This window comes from Nicotiana tabacum, chromosome 9 (genome assembly GCF_000715075.1).
Source record: "Nicotiana tabacum cultivar K326 chromosome 9, ASM71507v2, whole genome shotgun sequence".
Classification (NCBI taxonomy): domain Eukaryota; kingdom Viridiplantae; phylum Streptophyta; class Magnoliopsida; order Solanales; family Solanaceae; genus Nicotiana; species Nicotiana tabacum.
The window spans coordinates 46,915,329-46,938,070 of NC_134088.1; the positions used below are offsets into that span (position 1 = coordinate 46,915,329).

A 22,742-nucleotide genomic window follows, 5' to 3' on the forward strand; every position below is an offset into this window, starting at 1 on the left:
TTCCTAAAAACAAAATAATTTAGTTAATAAACAGAATAGATATACTTAGAAAAGTAAAATAATTTAAGCAATTACGTACCAATCTTCTTTTTATTGTTTCTAGGCTGATCGCACCTCCAGTGTGCAAAAAGCCTCCCTTCTCGGATGCGCTAGCTTTCTTTCCTTTTTCGCTCCTCTCTAAGAAATCTGCGGTAAGCCATTGCCTTTGCAAATAATTTCACAAATTCTCAAGTAACCAGTCAGGCCTCTTGTTCTTCTTTCTAGCATCCGAGAAAGCATCCGCCAATCTCTTGCGAGCTTTATGATGAAAATTTGTAGCCACTTCCGCGCTATAGCGGTCTTCCCATACACACTTGCTCTGCATTTCAAAAGTTAAATATTATATGGAAACATCATAAATATAAATTATTAAACTGTTTAAAAGAACATTTATACCTTAAATTGATTGAAAATTTGCTCCTTCAGTGAGAATGGGCAATCAGTCCAAGTCGCATAAGGGCCATCATAAAGCTTTCTGATGGCATTGGTGATTATCCTCGTAGTCTTATTACCCGACCTGAACCTGAAATTTAACAATAAAAACAAATTAATATCTTAGTAAAAATGTTACAAATCAATAGACGCAAAAATAATGAATAACACTTACCTATCACCCTCAGGGACTATGATGATCCTGCCATATCGATCATAATGCACTACCTCGTCATCACCATCCGAAGCATGTGTATCAGAGGCATGCGAAGACGGTGTAGGCGGGTCATAGCTACTGCCTCGCAAGCGAAGGCCTGCAATAGATGGAGTCGATGATGAAGATGGTTGCGATCCCTGTGACTGCGATATAGCTGGATGCGACCCAAGTGGATGTGATGCCGATGGCTGTGACCCGAGTGGCTGTGACATGGATGGATGCGATCCATGTGGTTGTGACCCGAGTGGATGTGACCCGAGTGGCTGTGACATAGATGGATGCGATCCATGTGACTATGATATGTAGGGATGTGATCCATGTGGATGTGATGCAGATGGCTGTGAGGCAGCTGGACTGTATGTCGGACGTATAGTCCTATGGCCCTGTGATGGAAGACTTAGTGTCTGAATGAAGGTGTACGGCTCGTGATGCTTTGGCAGCTCAGTATAGCCGTGTGGTGGAGGATAAGACATAGGCATCTCTGAAAAGGGTGGACAAGATGGAGTATTATTTTCTACCCTCCTCTTTCCCTTCCTACCCTTTTCTCGACACCGAGAACTAGTAGGGTCATTGTTACCTTGACCCTTGCCTGCCATCTGCATAATATAATACACATTTAGATTGAAACATATAAGAAACTAGCTATAAAATGAGAGTGCTTTAAAAAACCAACTTTTTAATCCTCATCGACGTATTGTTCCTCGTCCAAGAATTCTTCGTCCTCACTTGTTTGAGCTTCATCAGTTGATTCTTCGTCCTCATTTTCTATAATTGTTACTTCATTTATATCAACTTCTTCCAATATATATTTAGGATGTTCCAAATCATTTTCTAACTGATCGTCCACTATTTAGTGAACATTGGAGATATCGTTTTGATATGCAACATCTAACACATTCTCGACTTCCACCCTACCTACAGGCTTAGTTTTTATTACAACCCACTAATCGGACTTATTCCGCCGCAATGGATAAGGAGCATAATACACTTGCCTAACGTTATGTGCAATTATGAAAGGATCATAGCGATCATACTCCCTCGTATGATTAACCTCAATTATGTTGTATTGGTTGTGTACTCTTGTACCTCTTGTTGGATTTGGGTCAAACCACTTGCATCTAAAGAGTATCAATTTCTTATATGGCCAACCTGTATATTCTAGTTGTAATATTTCTTTGACCACACCATAATAATCAATATCTCCAACTTGGTTGCCATCACCACCTTGAACCCACACCCCGCTGTTGTTGCTATTTTTATTTTTAGAGCAATCCTATGTATGAAACTTATAACCATTCACTACGTACTTAGACATTGTTGTAACCTGAAGCCCAGGCCCCCAAGATATATCTTTCAAAAATTGATTTACACCGTTATTTGGATTATTTACCTACATAGAGTTAAAAAAATTCATAAGTTAGCACACCTTATGAATCAATTTTTATACATTCACTATATATACACACACACACACACACACACACACACACACACACACACACATTCACTACATATGTATATATATATACACACTTACAAACTATTTGAACCACGTATCAAATCTCGTATATACAGCATCATAGCCAAATTGACCCACGAAGTGACTGTGACATATCAAATATTTTTAGTAGTTGCATCAATATGTAGTCACAGTAAATTTTACATTTTGATAACTAATAAATCAATACTTACTTGAGAAATGGTACAACTTCGGGACAATTTAGCAACACATGAAGTGTAGCTGACTTGTACTCCATATCACTCAAACTTCTCTTTCTAACATCCTTAGAACATCGGCCTGGTTGATTGAATATGGACATTGGTGGATATAATGGATCATTCACACATTCGACTGTGTGCCTATTGGGCCTATTCCTAGAACATGGCACGTTACTCTCAAAATAATAAGAACAAAAATGTGCAGTTTCCTTTGCAAGATAGGCTTCGCATATAGATCCTTCAATCTTATTCCTCTGCTTAACAAATTGTTTGCATTTGCCAATTGTCCTACATAATCTCATGTTAGCCAAGAACATTCAAATAAAATAGAATATTACATCAAACTTATAATATTACCTCTCAAAGGGATACATCCATCTGCATTGAACAGACCCTCCAAGTCGTGCCTCGTGTACAAGGTGTATTGGAAGGTATTCCATCACATCAAAGAAACCACATGGGAATATTTTTTCCATCTTACTAGAAATTACACGGATGTTCTGGTCCATCCGAAGTAGGTTTTCTTCCCTTAATGTGGTAGAACACACGTCTTTGAAAAACAAACTAATCTCTGTGATGGGTTTCCAGATTCTTTCAAGCAAACCATAAAATACAATAGGCACTATGGTCTCCATGAAAACATGGCAGTCATGACTTTTCAAATGGCTCAACTTCCCTACCTCCATATCTACTTTTTTTTCAAGATTCGACGCATAACCCTCAGGCATCTTCAATTTCGTAACGCAATCACAAATTTGTCGTCTTTCCTCCAAAGTGAATGTGTAACTTGCTTTGGGCTTGAACACCTTACCATTGTTTGCTGTCTGCAAGTATAATTCAGGCCGCCTGCAATATTCTTGCAAGTCCATTCTAGCCTTCGGGTTATCTTTTGTCTTACCTTTAACATCCATCACTGTGTTGAACAAATTATCAAAATAATTCTTCTCAATATGCATGACATCAAGGTTGTGTCAGAGAAGATTATCCTTCCAATAAGGCAACTCCCAAAATATACTCTGTTTCGTCCAATTATGATTAACACCATATCCGGGGAATCTATAAGGTGGAGCCTCAGTAACTTTACTGAAGTTCTGGACCCTCTCCCAAATTTCCTCACCTGAAAGTATCGGAGGTGGAGAATCATATTCCACTTTATTCTTTTTGAATGCATTTTTCATCCTTCTAAACTCATGATCATCAGGCAAGAATTGACGGTGACAATCAAACCATGATTGCTTTCGGCCATGTTTCAAAGTGAACGCTTTACTATTTTCCATACAGTAAGGACAAGCTAGCTTCCCAGCAGTCATCCACCCAGACAACATTCCATAGGCAGGAAAATCATTAATAGTCCACATTAAATTAGCACGCAAATTGAAATTCTGCTTGGTTGATATGTCATATGTTTCAACACCATCATACCACAATTGTTTTAGCTCATCAATCAAAGGTTGCAAATATACATCAATCAAACTTTTCGGATTACGTGGACCGGGGATAATACAATTTAAGAATATATATGGACTAGTCATACACAACTCAGGTGGTAGATTATAAGGTGTAAGAAAGACAGGCCAACATGAATATGGTGTTGCAGATATAGAAAAAGGCGTGAAGCCATCCGCACACAAACCTAACCGAATGTTCCTTGGTTCACTAGCAAAATCTGGATATGTCCTATCAAAGTGCTTCCAAGCTTCTCCATCTGAAGGATGACACATAACACCAGGTGGTCTTCTATTTTCAAAGTGCCATCTCATATGAGGAGCAAAACTCATCGACGCATATAACCTCTTTAACCTAGGTATAAGAGGTAAATAATGCATCGCCTTGACAACGACCATATTCCCGCTGGAAAGCCTCTTGAAACGAGGCTTTTCGCAAAATTTACAACTGTCTAAAGTTGCATCATCTTTATAATATAACATGCAACCATCTTCACAACAATCAATTCTCATTGACGAAAGTCCTAACTTAGAAACCAATCTCTTTGCCTTATAGAAATCACCAGGTAAGTTGATATTAGGGTCAACTAGTTCACTCATAAGGTCAATGAAAGAGTCCATGGTTGCTTGAGAAATATTCCAATTAGATTTGATACTTAGTAATCTAACTGCAATAGACAGCTCAGAGTGCGGACTTCCTTCACGTAGTGGACGACTAGCTTCCTCTAACAGTTCATAAAAATGTTTTGCGTCATCATTAGGAGTTTGTTCAACATTTTCATTGGGCTCACCCCCGAAGTGCATCTCAAAAGCATCCGCAATCATATCCTGAATTCTAGAATCAAGATTTGTATTCTCCACCGACCTACTACTTTCACCAACAACCATGTTATGAAATATCCCACGGCTACCATCGATCTCTCCATGATTAGTCCACATAAAGTAATTCTCTATAAACCCCTTCCTATAAAGATGAAGCTTAACTTCCTCCGATTTTTTAAACTTCATACAATCGCACCTGACACAAGGGCACCTAATTACTCCTTCACTTTGGTATGGTGGAAGTGACATTGCATGTCTAATAAAGTCATCAATCCCTTCTACAAAATCCTCCCGCAATCCCCGCCGATTAGGATAATTCCTATTGTACATCCAAGTACGATGTTCCATCTATACAAATAAACCAAGAATAAATTAATTTATTCTATAATTATAAATTAATTATATCTTTTTTAGTTAATTCAAGATAATAATTGGCTCCTAATTACACCAATTTATATCCTAAAAGTTCAATTCATATCCAAAAGGTCCAATTCATATCTTAAAAGTTCAATTCATATCCTAAAAGTTCAATTCACAAGAACAAATCCTAAAAACTAAAATTTCAATTCATATCCTACGAGTTTAAACATAAACTAACTAAACTAAAGAAATTCAACCCATACCCTAAAAGTTCGATTCACAAGAATAAATTAATTTATTCTATAATTATAAATTAATTATATCTTTTTTAGTTAATTCAAGATAATTATTTTTTCCTAATTACACCAATTTATATCCTAAAAGTTCAATTCATATCCAAAAGGTCCAATTCATATCTTAAAAGTTCAATTCATATCCTAAAAGTTCAATTCACAAGAACAAATCCTAAAAACTAAAATTTCAATTCATATCCTACGAGTTTAAACATAAACTAACAAACTAAAGAAATTCAACCCATACCCTAAATGTTTGATTCACAAGAACAAATTAATTTATTCTACAATTATAAATTAATTATATCTTTTTTAGTTAATTCAAGATAATAATTGGCTCCTAATTACACGAATTTATATCCTAAAAGTTCAATTCATATCCAAAAGGTCCAATTCATATCTTAAAAGTTCAATTCATATCCTAGAAGTTCAATTCACAAGAACAAATCCTAAAAACTAAAATTTCAATTCATATCCTACGAGTTTAAACATAAACTAACTAAACTAAAGAAATTCAACCCATACCCTAAAAGTTCGATTCACAAGAACAAATTAATTTATTCTATAATTATAAATTAATTATATCTTTTTTAGTTAATTCAAGATAATTATTTTTTCCTAATTACACCAATTTATATCCTAAAAGTTCAATTCATATCCAAAAGGTCCAATTCATATCTTAAAAGTTCAATTCATATCCTAAAAGTTCAATTCACAAGAACAAATCCTAAAAACTAAAATTTCAATCCATATCCTACGAGTTTAAACATAAACTAACTAAACTAAAGAAATTCAACCCATACCCTAAAAGTTCGATTCACAAGAACAAATCGTAAACCCTAGATTCTAACTAAACTATTCATGACAATACAAAGTTAATAATTCAATTCTAACTTAACTATTCAAGACAATACAAACTCAAAATTGAAACACTCATCAATTAAAACTAATTCATAACTAATTGACTAATTAACAAAACTAATTAGTTAAGAAAACTAATTAAAACAAGACCTAAACCCTAATCCTCAATAAAATGCAATGTTCAAATAATTGAAACACTAATCAATTGAAACTAATTCATAACTAATTAACAAAACCTAGAAATAATAAATAAATGGGTTGTAATTCAAACCTAGAATTTTTAGGAGATGGAGAAGGAGAGGGGCGACAGTGGCAGTGGCAGCGGCGACGGCGAGGGCTGGGCGGTGGCGACGCGGGGTGGGGAATGGGATTTATGTGAGGGAAATAAAGAAGGAGAGGGGAAGGTTTTGAGTGAGGGAAATAGAGAAGAGAGGGGAAAATAAGAGAGAAATAGGGGTTTCTCCCGTTTTTCAATTCTCTGATTTCAGAATTACCGACCAAAGTTGGTCAGTAATTTTTGTCGGTACATTAAGTGTTGACCGTTTGACCAAAAACCGACCAACTTTGGTCGGTTTTTTTAAAAAAAAATTAAATTCTTTTTTTTTGTGTTTTTTTCTTAAAATATTATAAACTATAAAAAAATATTATAAACTACAAGCATTTATTTTATTTAACTATGCAATTATTATAAATAATTATAAACTATAAGCATAATCTTTATAAATAATTATATTAACTATTTAATTTTAATAAATTATAATAGCATCTATCTAAGTAAATTTTCTAAGTTATAATTAAGTATGTAAGTAATTTCTCACACACACACATACACTATAATGTAATTGATGCTAATAACTTCTTTTTTCATTCGTTCATCACTAATAATGCATGACATAGATTAATCGATATATAGGTCGAGATATTTTGATGAATCATCGATTAATATTCATCGATACATCTAAGTAAGTTATAAGTCGATGAATCAATTTACAAATAGATATATTTGATGATAAAGCATATATACTAATTAGTATCTTCCCAAGTCTATCCCTAAAAGAACCCGACCCTGTGGTCCTAGCGCTTCGTGTTCTTATATATATATATATATATATATATATATATATATATATATATATATATATATATATATATATACACACACAAACACACTTCACTGTAATACTTTAACTATATATATAGCTTGTTATAGTATATGTTAGTGTGTATATATATAGCTTGTTAAAGTTTGACCATGTTTGACCTATTAATTTAACTCGTTTACTTAATACTAATAGCTTCTTTCGTTTATTTAATTTGTGATCCATATATATATATATATATATATATGTATGTGTGTGTGTGTGTGTGTGTGTGTGTCAAAGATGTTTAGTATTAATTCTTTTATTTTTTATTCATTCATCACTAATAATGCATGGCATAGCTAGATTAATCGATATAGGTCGAGACGTTTTGTTTTTACTATTAGTCGATATAGGTCAAACGTTTTATTTTTAATATTCATCGATGCATCTAAGTAAGTTATAAGTCGATGAATCAATTTACAAATAGCATGTTATATATAGTATATGTTAGTGTATTCATTATTTGTATTACAAAAGTGTTAACGAATTACATTTATATTATTTAGATAGTAAATATAAAAGTAATTCGAAAGTTTGACCAATGTTGACGTAATAACCGACCAACTTTGGTCGGTTATTTTGCAGAAAATAACAATTACCGACCAAAGTTGGTCGGTAAATGCTTCCCCTACATTAACCGACCAACGTTGGTCGGTAATTTTAAATATAAATTCTTAAATATTATAAAACATTTTAAATAATAAAATAATTATTAAAATTTAAAAAATTGGATCCAGATTACCGACCAACGTTGGTCGGTAATCCAAAATTTTCTTGTTTGACCAGCTGGGTCAATTCGTTGACTAATTTACCGACCAACGTTGGTCGGTATTTAGTTTTAAAAAAATGTAAATTTTTTTTTTCTCAGTTTACGTCCAACCTGGACGGTTTTTGGTCGCTTTTTTTGACCGACCAACGTTGGTCGGAAATATTTTGTCGGTTTTTAGACGATTTTTAGTAGTGCAATGGTATAATTGCTAACTCATGTTTCTTTCCATTTCTTTTTTTTCCTTTTTGATAGGGAATTAACCTGTTTTCTGTAGGTTCAGGCTATTACGTAGAGGTAGAACTTGTTACTATCTGCTAATGTTCCGTGGGTAACCAGTCATTTTATGAGTGATGAAGAACTATTTCAATTGAAGAAATTATTGTAAAGATTTTCTTGTATTGGCCCTCTCATGCCAATTATAAATGTATTTTTTTTCCACTGAACTTTCATGCTTTTCATCACTCAAAGCATTTAACAGGACCCCAGCTACCATTTAACCAGCTAAAGGAACTTATATACGTGTTTTTGCTTTGCACATATTCTGGTTCTATGGAATTTAAAAGTGCAGATGTTGATTATTGCATTATTCTTGGTTTTTAATATGCTGAGAGAAGATTGTTAACACCTGAAGTTTGCTACATTTATAGCTGAAACTTTGTTGTTTAAAAAACTTGCTGGATTATTATATCTTTTTTTGATTTTTTACAATAATAACGAAAGACAACTTGTACTCATCTCAGCTATTTCATGTAATCCTCTCATCAGTAAAGGTATTCAATAACTATACCCATTCAATACTCTATCCATTCTATCCACACCGTTGATTTCCATACCGTCTAATTATTGCGCTTTAGTTCATTTGGGGGGTTGTCAAAGTTATGACGGATAGATATACTTGTCAACCTTCTTCGGTCACACAAGTAACTAAGGACTCCAGAAAATCATCATATTAATTCTTTAATTGACCTGAAAAAATCCTCTAATAAGAATATGAGACAAGCCAGCTCAAAAATGCGAGCGTCGCGAATTGGAATTCCACTATCTATTTGAAGAGAACTCTCTTGTAAAATGCGCCCTTTTCTATATATATATATATATATATATATATATTTAAAATTAAAAACATGAGGAAAAATGCTATGTCACATTGAGAATTCTTTTAGGTGGAGAAAGAATAAAAGAACTTTCAAGTGGAGAGATTGGTGGAATACCATGCAAGTATAAACAAGTTTGCTTCTTGATATATATATTCCAAGAAACCTGTAGAGCTCAACTAAGAAATGAGTGGCAGGATAGATAAAAGATGAATCTATATGCTTTAAATGATTTCCCCTTGCTAAAATGGAGCCATCGATGCTCATCAATTCAATCAAGACCCTTTTTCTTCTTAATGGCAAATCATTCTCATATTCTAGAATTTGGAATCAGAAACCCACTTTCATACATTAAAGAGGCCTTAGACACAAGACCTTACTTCCTCAGCTACATCTTTCCTTTTTTATTGAAAAACCTATTTTATTGCATCATCCTCATGAAGAAAGAAGAAGAAAGCAAATTAAATTTCTCAAAAGGTTAGATAATTATTTCCTTATGTGGGTGATTGGAAAATACATATGCTACACGTTGCAGTTAATATATATATATATATATATATATATATATATATATATATATATATATCCATTCATCATAATGCTTACAACAGGCCAATAATAAAAAGCAAAAGACAATGAAAAGGCCAATATATATATATATATATATATATATATATATATATATATATATATATATATATATATATATATATATATATATATATATATATATGTGTGTGTGTTAGAAAAACAAAGAGGCTGGTTCTCTTAGACCAGGACAGTTAGCTATGTTCTATATTCCTGCTTTTGCTTAAACCAATCATAATTCCTAAAATCACATATTGGGTATGTCCTTTGTGACATTCTCTGTGTGTTTGTTCTTATTTGGCAATTTGCAACAGTCGTATCTGCGAGGTTCTGCCTCGGTTAGCATTTGAACAACTTCATTCATGGTAGGACGAAAGGCTGGTGAACTATACGTACAACCTATTGCAATCCGAAGCACCTTAATCATCTCTTCCTTGAATGGTCCTGAGATTTTTTTGTCTAAGACCTCAAATGCTCCTTCTTTTGTGTCCGCCTTAGTTGAAACCCAATAAACAATGTTCTTATTCTCCCCAAATTCTGTCTCAACTGGCTTCTTCCCCGTGATCAGTTCCATTAAAACAACTCCAAAACTATAGACATCACATTTTGTGGTCGCCTTGGAAGAATATGCGTATTCTGTTAATCACATTTACACAACAAAAATGAGCATAATGAATTTACACGATCACAACCATGATTAAAGAATGTTGAAATGAAGCAGTTGCTCGAAGAAGCTAACCAAAGGCATTGACACTTGAGGTAACATTGTAGGAATTGAATTGAGATTTGTGAATTGAGGAAATTACCTGGAGCCAAGTAACCATATGTCCCTGCAATAACTGTGGTTGTACAATCTTTCCCTCCTTTGGCTTGCAAGACTTTGGCTATTCCAAAATCCGCGACCTTTGGCTGGTAATCAATGTTGAGGAGGATGTTGGTGGATTTGATGTCTCTGTGAATGATTGGTGGCAAAATATCATGGTGAAGATAGGCCAAACCTTGTGCTATCCCCAATGCAATCTGATGACGAGTAGGCCAATCCAAAAGGACTTTCCCTCCGTGAAGAGCATCCCCAAGATTCCCATTTTGCATGTACTCGTAAACCAATAAACTACAGTCCAAATTAGAGAAATAGCAGTATAACTTCACAATGTTGTTGTGCCTTATGTTACCAAGAGTTTCAACCTCTGTTTTAAGCTCCTTGTCCAAAAATAGTTTATTCTCTAAAAGAGACTGCTTGTGTTTATGACTCCAGAGCTTCTTTACAGCAACAACTCCTCCATTACTTAAGTCAATCTTATAGACAGCTCCAGATCCTCCATATCCAACAATGTTTTTCTCAATCATGGCTTCAAAAATTTCACGTTCATCAAAACTTAAGCGATGGAAACTCTTGACATCATACGTGAAAAATGACGATGACAAGGAATCCTCGTGTTCCATCGCCTTCCGCCATCTCTTGAGAAACAACACGAATCCAAGAATTACAATTCCCAAGGATATCCCGATAACCCAGAAAAGGTTTCTTTTCTTCCGATCATAATTTTGTGGGCATAGAGGAAAATCTTCGCCAGATGAACTCAGAAAAGAGGGAACACAGAGTCCTTGATTGCCAGAAAAACTTTCCAGGACACCTCCCGTTATAAATAAGGGAGGTACAGGACCAGAAAGCAAATTGTTTGAGAAATTCATGGAATTTGGTAGCAGTGCACCGAGGCTTTCAGGAATCTTACCCGTCAAAAAATTATTTGACAGGTCTAGATAATTGAGAGAGTTAAGTGAAGAAAGAGTCTCAGGAATGGAGGAAGTTAACTTATTACCTTGTAAGATCAACAAATTGAGCCTTTTGAGGCTACCAAGTTCTGGAGGAATGGGTCCAGACAAGAGGTTATTGCTGAGGTCAATCTTGACTAGATTGGTAGTTGTTGAAATTTGAGGAGGAACTGTTCCAGAAAGTCTGTTACTCTGCATGAACAGCTCCGACAAGTTGAACGCCTTTCCAATGGTTGTGGGGATTGAACCAGTTAAATTGTTATAGCTCACGTCAATAATTGAAGCATGTGGAAGAGCTAGAAGCATTTCTGGTAGTCTTCCCCCCAAAAGATTGTAACTAACTCGGAAGCGGATGAGAGTCTCACATTTTGCATAGCTTTCCGGCACTTGTCCTGAGAACATGTTTTGGAGTAGAAGAATGTACATCAACTTATCTCCGTGACACAGCTGAGCTGGTAATTCTCCAGATAATTCATTTTCTGACAAGTCCAATGCAAGTAAAGCTGATGAAACACCAAAATTATGTGGGATTTCTCCTGTCAGGTAATTATCATAAAGTGATAGGATGGTTAGGGTGGTCGAGTTTGCAAGGGAGGCTGGAAAGTCTCCTGAAATAGTGTTGTTATATATCTGCAACACTTGCAGCTTTGGTAGGCGGCATATAGATTCTGGAATTTTGCCCGTCAGTCTGTTGACTGACATATCCAAATCCACAAGTTCAGTCAGATTTCCGAGCTCCTCAGGTATTTCACCCTCAAGTTGGTTGTAGTAAAGTTCAAGCATTTTCAACTTCTTCAGCTGCCCCAGCTCTATTGGAATCCGACCAGTTAAGCGATTCTCGCTCAATTCAAGATCTACAAGAGACGTCATATTTCCTATCGATGCTGGGATTGTTCCATGTAACTTGCAAGCAGTTAAGATCATCCACCGGATTTTAGTCAACCTTGAAATATCCTTTGGCAGTTGCCATGGAATGAAATCGTGATTTTCATTGAAATCCAGCAGCTCTAGACTGGTGAGGTTGATAATTGACAAAGGAAATTCACCGGTGAAGTGGTTATATGAAAGGTTGAGCAACCTCAAAGACTGCAAAGGAGACAAGTCTGGCAATGGTCCTGTAAAGGATGTAGAAACCATATTCAGCTCTTCCAGGTGAGAGCAATTAGTAATATAGCTAGGGAAGGCACCCTGGAAGTTGTTGTTACCAAGACGAAGAATTCGCAACCCTGGGAAAAAAGAGCACACATCATCAGGAAATAGGCCAGATAGCAACCATCCGAAAAGATCAATCTTGATAACATTCCCCTGATCATCACAACCAACGCCACTAAAGTTGCAAATAGGTTTGCCATCCCAATCAGACAAGGAGTTCCCTTTGACGGACTTCTTCAATAGAGCAAAGAACTGAGACTGCTCATTTATAGTCCCTTGACAAAAGCTGGAAATGGCGAGGAAGAACACAAGAAGGATAATAACTTTCTGAGGAGCCATTAAAAATAGTTCCCAAGTGAATTATTTTTGTTATTGCAGATAAGATGGAGAGGACCAGAGGGAAATATATAAATGGGATGATTGATGGGATCATTTTGTACAGTAATAAGAAACCCTGAAGATGAAATAGGAGGTATGCTGATTTTGCAGATATAAGCTTTATGTTTATACCCCCACCAGCACTTTAAGAGAATAAGATCGAAATAAAGCTTTTATGCTCAAGTGTGGTCTGAATAAACAGCATCTCATCTTTATTTTTGTGCGTGTCTTTGTTGATCAAGACCTCTCAGCGTGAATCAGAACATTTAAACACTAATCTCAATGGTGCATGAATTATATTCGTGCTTATAAAAAAGGTACTTATTAGATTAGATGGCAACTAGTATAATTTGTATTATATTTATCTTGTCGCCTTCCATCTAAGCATAATATGTCTCAAATACACTCTTTATCTGCAAATGCTGCATGTTAGTATATTTATTTCCAAAATGATCAAACAGGGGCCCATACTCCATAATTCCATATCCACATAGTATTTGCTTAATAAGCATCAACTTTCCCAACTGGTGAGGTTTATGATATATGGTGGACGTTGCTTTTATTATGCTATGCTTAGTTTCTTAAATCAATTTAGCCGTCGAGACAAAAAGCCACTTACTCACTCTATTTTAGTAATGAACTTGGTGTCATCCCAATATGTTGGTTTTTTAAGAGATGGAACATTAAAAAGATTAAAAGTATTAATTGAAAATGTCTCTCAAATTATTTTGTTAAGCATAACAAGGCTTTAAATAGTCAATTAGGAACAAAAACTAAGCAACTTACTGTGCTAAAAAAGTTACTGCAGTAACTGAAAACAACAAAATTTCAACACTCCTCCTTTGCTTCAGTTGCTGCAATTTATAAAGTTGCTCTTTCTCAATTCTTGCTTCTGTTGTTTGTCCTTGAGGATTGTTTTGAGCATCGCTAAAATTGTACACTTTTGTAGTGTAGTTCTTTTTTTTCTTTTCTTCTTTCTTTTTCATATTATGGTTTTGTGCATAAAAAACACCCTTAGTGATATTGTATTGTCTGAAATCTCTTTTTAAATATTTGATTCTGTACAATGATAGGATTTTCAGGGATTGCTCGTAAGGATTGTTCTTCCATTACAACATTCAATAAATCATAGGTTTTAAGATATGATTTTATTTTTACCGAGCAAATCCGATAGTTCTCATCGGTGAAAGTTTGTGGGACATTCAAATAGAGACTGCTGCTTGCCATGTTTGAAAATAGATTTAAAAATTGATATTGGTTAAAAATGATTTGAAAATGGTTCTTTGCAAGAATTCAGAGATCCCGTAAGACCAATGAAACTCTTGATACCACTGTTGGTTTTTTAAAAGATGGGGCAGCAAAAAGATTAAAGTATTGATTGAAAATGTCTCTCAAATAATTTTTGTTAAGCATAACAAGGCTTTAAATAGCCAATTAGGAACAAAAAATCCACATAATTTAAAATTCAAAAAATCTAAAATATCTCAATTAACTTAAACAATCTAATAGAAATTTAAAATAAAAATTAATCCTAAAACTAAATAACTTATTATGCTAAAAAAGTTACTGCAGTAACTCAAAGCAACAAAATTTCAACATAATAACTAGTACCCCTGCGGCCAATTTTATGTGAAGGATATGCTCAAAGCTTAAGAAAAAAATTCTATTTTTGAATGTTTTGATTTAAAACATGACATAAACATTTCTGTAGCTATTAAATCATGTCATTATGGTAAAATGAGAATTTTAAAGTTAAATTATTTTTAAACATAAATTTTTTATAATTTCTTCTTTGGACAAATAAAACATAAAACTTGTCGCACAAAATGGGAATGAGGGAGTAAAACAACTTGTACCCTTGTCCATTGTGCATTTGTGCTATACATGAGGTATGCCACTTGAACAGTACAGAATGTCACTCCTATATGTCAATATTGGAGTTGAACTATTATGATCTTTTTGTTATACTTTAGCTTAATGTGACCATGACCAGACAAAAGAAAAGGAGGTACAAATGCACATGTATTTGTAAGTTATTCTAGGTTGACCTTGATGAAGTACATTCCGTCTTTATATGCTATTAATCTGTAGGGGGGAGATTGCAATTGTCCTGACACAGATGAACGTGGATAAGCTTGAATATATGCTAGATGTTGAAGACTTAAAAGATAATAGAAATAAGAATGTCTATTGTTTAACCTAAAATCTAAGATTTTAGATAAAGCAATTAAATTTGTGCAATAAGGCCACAAGCAATTGCAACAATCAAATTGATATTGATCTTTATTAGAGAAAAATGAGTGAATGAGTAAGATAATATAATAGCAGTAAAGGAGGAGTAAAAGTAATTCTTATTGATGATCCTCTGAAGATATCTCTCTGTTGATCGTGATAATTTTAGAATAAGAACATTAATAACTTCAGTATAATTACAGTAGAATGTCTCAATCAGAATGGGCGGTGGGAAGAGGGATATTTATACTCTATTCCTAACATAACTGCCCTAAGGGTGTGGAATCAAACCCCTTCCGAAAAGGACTATATCCAACATTCCTAAGGAGTTAGATCTGAAGTCAAATTTCAAGGTTCGGGCAAGACCGATAAACAATTCGACGAACCGAAAAAGGATTGTCCGTGCTAGGCCGGTGTGAGGAGGTCTCGAGGTACATCTGCTCGATCACCAAGGATATTCTTTCCGAAGTCAAAAAGGATTGTAACTTGGTTGACAAACATGTGGTGGTTCCCGAACCTGACGAAGCCATCACCACCCACGTCGAGTGATTTGTAAGTGTTTACACTTATCCCTTCACGTTGGGCCCCTTGGACCGGGTTATCGTCGACTTCTGCAGAAGATACGAGGTAACCCTCAGTCAAATTCACCCTTCTTTCTAGAGGATCGTAATCCTCCTCCGTTTCTTTGTAAGCAAAATCGAAGGGTGCCCTTTCACGATCAACCACCTCATGCGTTTATACAGTTCCCGACTCTACCGGGGGGGACTGATTAAGCTCGCCCGTTGTGCTAGTAAAGCTGCATTCTCGAGTATCGATGAAGATAGGGATCGAGGTTGGCTAGGCCGTTTCGTCCGAGTGAGGACCTCGGACTTGATCCCGGCCAAGCACATGCCGTTCCCTAAGAAGTCGAACATGAAACGTAAGTATATAATTTTGCTTCCGTGGTTTTATTTATCACCCTTTTCCTTCCTTCTTATCGGTGATCTATGATGGTGCAGCTGTTGCTCGGATCCCGAATGCAGTTCCTCGACTCAAGGAGTGGGTCGAGGGCATCGTATCACAAAGGCCTTATTCCGAGCGCTCATGGCGCGAGCTTTCAAAGGGCCGATGGGAGGCCCGTCCGCACAGTGATATCTCTTCCATAAGTGATATTTGGTTTCCTGTTTGCATGATTAAGTCCTTACTTATTTTATTTATTTTTTGCAGGTTTACTCAAGGATGTCCAAATAAGGCCCCCATCCGGTAGTGATAATTTCCCCACTGAGTCCACTGCTCCGAAACAGGGTGAAGAGAAGAAGAGAAAAAGGGCTCCAAGTTCTCCGAGCTCAGAGAAAAAGAAACCAAGGAGGAGGCTTATCTGCAAGCTAAAAGAAACCTCTAGCACCCGAATACTTGATTCGGACTACCTCTACCGGCTCAGGGACGAGTATGAAGAGGATGAAATTTTAGTGGCCCGGGATCCATCGGTTCCAGAAGAACGGGCATCAATCGAAGGGGGGACGATAGAGGCCAATCCCTCTTAAACTCAAGAGGTCGATGCATCAGTGAGGATCGAGAACCCTCAAGACGCCGGTTCTGCTCCTCCTTGTGTCATCGATATAACGGGATCGCCTTCGTTCACGGACTCAATATTCGGTGAAGCTCAAGGGGCGAAGGAGCATTCAAATGAGGGGGTCCAAGGAGAGAACGATCTCCTCCAAAGCATTTTTGATGGCGTGCACTCTATTGCCACAGAGGATGTCACCGGATTGGGTTATTTAGAAGTACCAAGAAGATGTATGCCCTCGGGGACATGTGGGTCTAGTTCGAGCCCGAGATTGGTCAACAGATTCTCTGCCCCGAGTGTCGATCCTGGTTGGAAGTGGTCGATCATTATCTCTATTCCGGAGGACGCCCGGGTCCTTTCCGTGCCTGTTGGGGTAGCTAGTTACCACTAGTGTCTGGTGACTGAAGAAGACCAGTCAAAGATAAACGAGGTAGAATCTCAATGCTTATTCAACAAAGCACAACATGCATTGAATTGGGTAAGGTGTTACCAAACCTTTTCATTTTCCAGATTTGGTTACTTAATGATCTTAATATTTTTCCATGTATTCGCAGGCCTCGTTGCTTTACCACGAGACCTTCCTCCGATATCGATAAGAGCTGAGTCTCCTCGAGGCCGAAGCCAAAGAACTTATTGAGAAGAGAGATATGTACAAACTTCTCAGTGAGCAACACGAGGGGGAGGTTAGGAGCCTCTGAGCTGAGCTGGAGGTGGCTCGAAAGGAGCATACTGACTTGGTCGAGCATGTAAAAAAATTTGAGGTTAGTAACGAAGTGCTAGGCTTGGTGACTAACGATCGGAATCCGCATGTCCAACAAAAAATCGATCAGATCGGTTAACTGCGAGCTGAGATGGATGTTGTCAAGGCCGAGACTGACGAATGGAGGGGCAGTATGGATCATCTGGCCTTGGAAAAAGAGGCTGCTCGGGCGCAACTGACTTAGGTTAAGGTCTAGCTTCGAGTAGCAAAGGAAAAGGCCGAGGTACATGCCAAAAAGGTTGAAGAGCTCCAGTCTCAGCTAAGTTCGGCTACTTCTGATCAAAACATTATGGCCAAGGAACTTAAAATAGCCAAGTTAGCGGCCGCCGTGGTTAAAGGCGACGCCGACAAAATGGTGGCCCAGGACAGCTTGAAGGACATTGTTGACTATGAGAAGTGGCAGTCGCGAAGAGAGTCCCTCGAAGAGATTCATGCTCGGGGTTTCGATCTATCGGCTGAGATCGAAACCGCTAAGGGGCTCGAGGCCTAGGCCAAGAAGTTTGCCTACCCCGAAGAAGAAGAAGACTCCGAGGGTTCCGATGGACCCGGGGTTGGAGAAGACCAGGCTATTTAGATGCCTTTGTAGAAATTTTTGCTTTTTGATTTTTGTACTTGTGTACTTTTGTATTTTCTATTAAGGCCATTTAGCCTTTGTAAAGACGGTATATAATATACAAGGCATGTTTTTCCCTTCGACAGTTTAAGAATTTTCCTTTCCTTTGCTTTATTCTTTGTGTTTGCAAAGATCAAAATGCCTTAGTATAAAATAGTTAGATCGTGTTCGGAGGTTCGAACATGCCTTGCCTCAGACATTATTTTGTTTAAGGCATCGTGGGGGTTCGGTATGACCATAAAGTTTTCTACCCAAAGTACTTATGACTTTTTAGATTATAGTTTGCCGATGGTAGCCTTTAGAACCGATTACAAAATTTTGAAGGCCTTGTTTTTTGTTACGGGTCTCGGACGTCTCCGAGCCGTTTTAATATGGTCGTAGCCTTTAGTTCGGGTATTGCCTAGTGGGCTTCTTACCCGAGTTATCTGGGCTTGCCTAAGATAATAGTTTCTGAGTGGGAATGCCCGTAGCCTTTAAGGTTCGAGCGCTACCTAATATGTCTCGCGCCCCCAGCCTCCGATACCCCGAGTCGTCCGAGTTTGTTTTTGGACGACAGCCCCGATTGGGAGTGATCGTTTGAACCCGGATAAAGGTGGCCCTTGGGCTCGATACCTTTAGGGGATCGAATGTAAGAAATTCATTAGGAGGAAAAGAAAAAAGAGAAATTCTTAAGGGACAAGATATTTATCCGCAGGGTAGAAACTTCTTTTTATTCTTGTGCATAATAGTTACACATGTGTACAAGTTTTGTGCTATGGCTCGACTACTCTATGCGGGCACGATTCATTTGACCGTTTGTCCCTTACAGTAAATCCTATCGATCAAGTCGAAACCATTCAATCATAAAGTTTCCTTCCTTGCTAAAGTTGTTATCCGAGGGTGATGCCCCCCAGTATTCGGGGCCGAGCGTAGAGAGGCCTAGAATACTATTGTCGATACCGGTTCGTAACCAACCTTCAACTCTAAGTTAGCATGATTTACTATTGCCTCGTTAAAAACCTTGCCGGAAAACCCATTTGGGACAAAATCGGTTCAAGGGAAAAAGAGTGCAACGCGTGCTTGTAGGAAATGAATGGGGTCGTACCTTAACAGTAGTATCACTTTAAGTGAGTTATGTTCCAGTTGTTCAGTAGTTGCTCACCGGTCATTGTTCCGAGCTTGTACGATCCTTTACCGGTGATCTAGATAATTTGATAAGGTCCTTCCCAGTTCGGCCCCAACTTTTCTTCGTTTGGGTTCCGGGTGTTTAGTGTGACCTTGCTTAACACCAAGTCCCTGACATTGAAGTGTCGAAGGTTGGTCTTTCGATAGTAATATCTCTCGATCCGTGGTTTTTAGGCGGCCAACCGGACAAAGGCTGCTTCGCGCCTTTTAGCTAATAGATCTAGGCTGGTGTTCATAGCCTCGTCGTTCGATTCCTTGGATGCATATTGGAACCTGAGACTTGGTTCTCCGACTTTGACTGGTATTAGAGCTTCAGCGCCATAAACCAGTGAGAACGGGGTAACCCCAGTACTGGACTTCGAGGTCGTATGGTATGCCCATAAGATTTCGGGTTGGACTTACTTCCATTTTCCTTTGGCGTCGGTCAACCTCTTCTTGAGGTTTTGGAGTATGGTTTTGTTGGTCGATTCTGCTTGTCTGTTCCCACTAGGGTGGTAGGGTGTTGATAGGATCCTTTTGATCTTATGATCTTCGAGAAACTTGCTAACTTTGCTGCCGATGAATTATTTCCCGTTGTCACACACGATCTCAGCCGGCATTCCGATCTGACATATGACGTGGTCCCTAATGAAATCGATGACTTCTTTCTCCCCGACCTTCTCATATGCTTGGGCTTCCACCCACTTAGAAAAATAGTTAGTCACAAATACTATAAATTGAGCCTTACCAGGTGCCCATGGAAGGGGCGAACGATGTCCATCCCCCATTTCATGAACGGCCATGGTGACAAAACGGAATGCAGCAACTCCCTGGGTTGATGAATCATCGGAGCATGACTTTGACATTCATCACATTTTCGTACGAACTCCTTCGGGTCCTTTTCCATATAGATCTAGTAGTAGCCGGCTCTGATCACTTTTCGAACCAATGATTCGATGCCTAAATGATTTCCACAGGTGCCTTTGTCGATTTCCCTCAAAACGTACTCAGTATCCCCTGGTCCTAGACATATCGCGAGTGGGCCATCGAATGTTCTTCTAAATAGGGTTCCGTCTTCGGACAAGCTAAATCGGGCTACCATTGTACGTAGGGCCCTCGATTCTTTTGTATCCAAGGGCAGATTTTCATTCTTCAGATATTCTATATATTTATTTCTCCAGTCCCAAGTTAGGCTCGTTGAGTTAATCTCGGCATGGACTTCTTCAACTACCGATCTCATATGTTGTACAACTGCCCGCGAGTTGAACTCGTCGTCCTCGACCGATGACCCTAAGTTAGCGTGGGCATCGGCCTCACTGTTTTGATCCCGAGGTATGTGTTGAAAAGTCAATTCTTTGAACCAATGTAATGTTACCTGCAACTTATCCAGGTACCTTTGCATTCGTTCTTTTTTGACATCGAATGTCCCATTAACATGGTTTATCACAAGGAGGGAGTCGCACTTGGCTTTGATCACCTCTGCCCCAAGCTTTTGTCTAGTTCAAAACCTGCAATCATGGCCTCATATTCGGCCTCTTTGTTAGTCAATTTCACAATCCTAATAGATTGTCTAACTACATTGCCTGTTGGTGGCTTAAATACAATGCCAAGTCCAGACTCTTTTGCGTTCGAGGCGCCGTCCATAAAGAGGGTCCAGATCCCTGAGGAGGTTTCTGAGTTGATTGATAATTCTCTTTTGACCTCGAGTATTAGGGCTAGCATAAAGTCGGCCATAAAGTCTGCCAAAATTTGGGATTTAATGGCGGTCCGGGGTCGATATTCAATATCGTACCCACTGATTTCCATGGCCTATTTGGCCAACCGGCCCGAGAGTTCGGGCTTATGCATGACATTCCTCAATGGGTAAGTAGTTACGACATATGTGGGTGACACTGGAAGTATGGTTTTAGCTTTCTAGAGGCAGTTAGCAAAGCGAGCACCAGCTTTTCTAGGTGAGGGTACCTAATTTCGGCCTCACCTAGGGTCCTGCTAACAAAGTAAATTGGGAATTGCGTACCTTGCTCTTCCCGGACTAGTACTCCACTTACTGCTATCTCCTATACTGCCAAGTACAAGTATAGTTTTTCGTCTGTCTTCGGCGTGTGAAGAAGCGGTGGGCTCGATAGGTACCACTTGAGTTCCTCTAAGGCCCGTTGGCACTCCGGGGTCCATGAGAAGTTATTCTTCTTCATCAATAGTGTGAAGAACTGGTGACTCTTGTCGGAGGACCTCCAGATGAATCGCCCCAAGGCGGCTATGTGTCCGGTTAATCTTTGCACAACCTGCATGTTGTCCACAACCGTGATATCTTCGATGGCTTTGATCTTGTCGGGGTTGATCTCGATTCCCCCGTTGGATACTATGAATCTGAGGAATTTACCTGACCCAACTCCAAACGCACATTTCTCCGGGTTCAGTTTCATATTGTATTTATTCAATATGCTGAAGGTTTCCTGCAAATGTTTTAAATGGTTCCCTGCTCGCAGGGACTTAACCAACTTATCGTCAATGTAAACCTCCATTGATTTTCCTATTTGTTCCTCGAACATCTGGTTTACTAGGCGTTGGTAAGTGGCATCGACATTTTTTAACCCAAATGGTATCACGTTATAGCAGTATGTGCCGTATTTAGTGATGAAGGAGGTTTTTTCCTGATCACCCGGGTTCATCCGTATTTGGTTGTACCCAGAGTAGGCATCGAGAAAACTGAGGATTTCGTGGGCGGCCGTGGCGTCGATCATGCGATAAATGATGGGCAAAGGGAAAGAGTCCTTAGGACATCCCTTATTCAAATCCTTATAATCTATGCACATTCTTTATTTGTTCCCTTTCTTAGGGACTACTACTATATTTGCTAACAAATTCGGGTATTTAACCTCCCGAATGGACCCTATTTTAAGGAGCTTAGATACCTCGTCCTTGATGAAAGCATGTTTGACCTCAGACTAGTGTCTCCTATTTTGCTTGACCGGATGGAATTTCGGGTCTGGGCTTAGTTTGTGAGTGGTTATCTCCGGCGGGATCCTTATCATATCAAGGTGGGACCAAGTGAAATAATCTTCATTAGCTATAAGAAATTGAATGAGTTTTTTCCTGAGCTCGGGGTTTAACCCCGTACCCAGGTATACCTTTCGATTGGGTAGGTGTTTACTTAATACGACTTGTTCCAGTTCCTCGACCATTGATTTCATAGCGTCGGAGTCATCAGAGGCTATGAAAGATCCGGGGACCCCGTAATCATCGCCCTCGTCTACCCCTCGTTTCGCCGATTCCATCGAGGTCGGTATCAGTGATTTCTATTTGGCCTCATCATTGACCATCTGGTTCAGATCCTTCGATGTTGAGATTATGGATGTTGGGATCA

The 22,742-nt window shown here is 38.1% G+C and overlaps 1 protein-coding gene across 1 annotated transcript; it reads right to left on the bottom strand.

The window, feature by feature from the left end:
- Positions 1-9,943: 9,943 nt before the first annotated feature.
- On the bottom strand, positions 9,944-13,257 carry LOC107779037 (receptor protein-tyrosine kinase CEPR1-like). The gene is made up of 2 exons (XM_016599378.2): positions 10,588-13,257; positions 9,944-10,417 (listed from the first exon to the last, which is right to left on the bottom strand). The coding sequence occupies exons 1-2, from the start codon at positions 13,043-13,045 to the stop codon at positions 10,029-10,031; spliced, it is 2,847 nt and encodes a 948-aa protein (XP_016454864.2). The 5' UTR covers positions 13,046-13,257; the 3' UTR covers positions 9,944-10,028.
- Between the last annotated feature and the right edge of the window lie 9,485 nt (positions 13,258-22,742).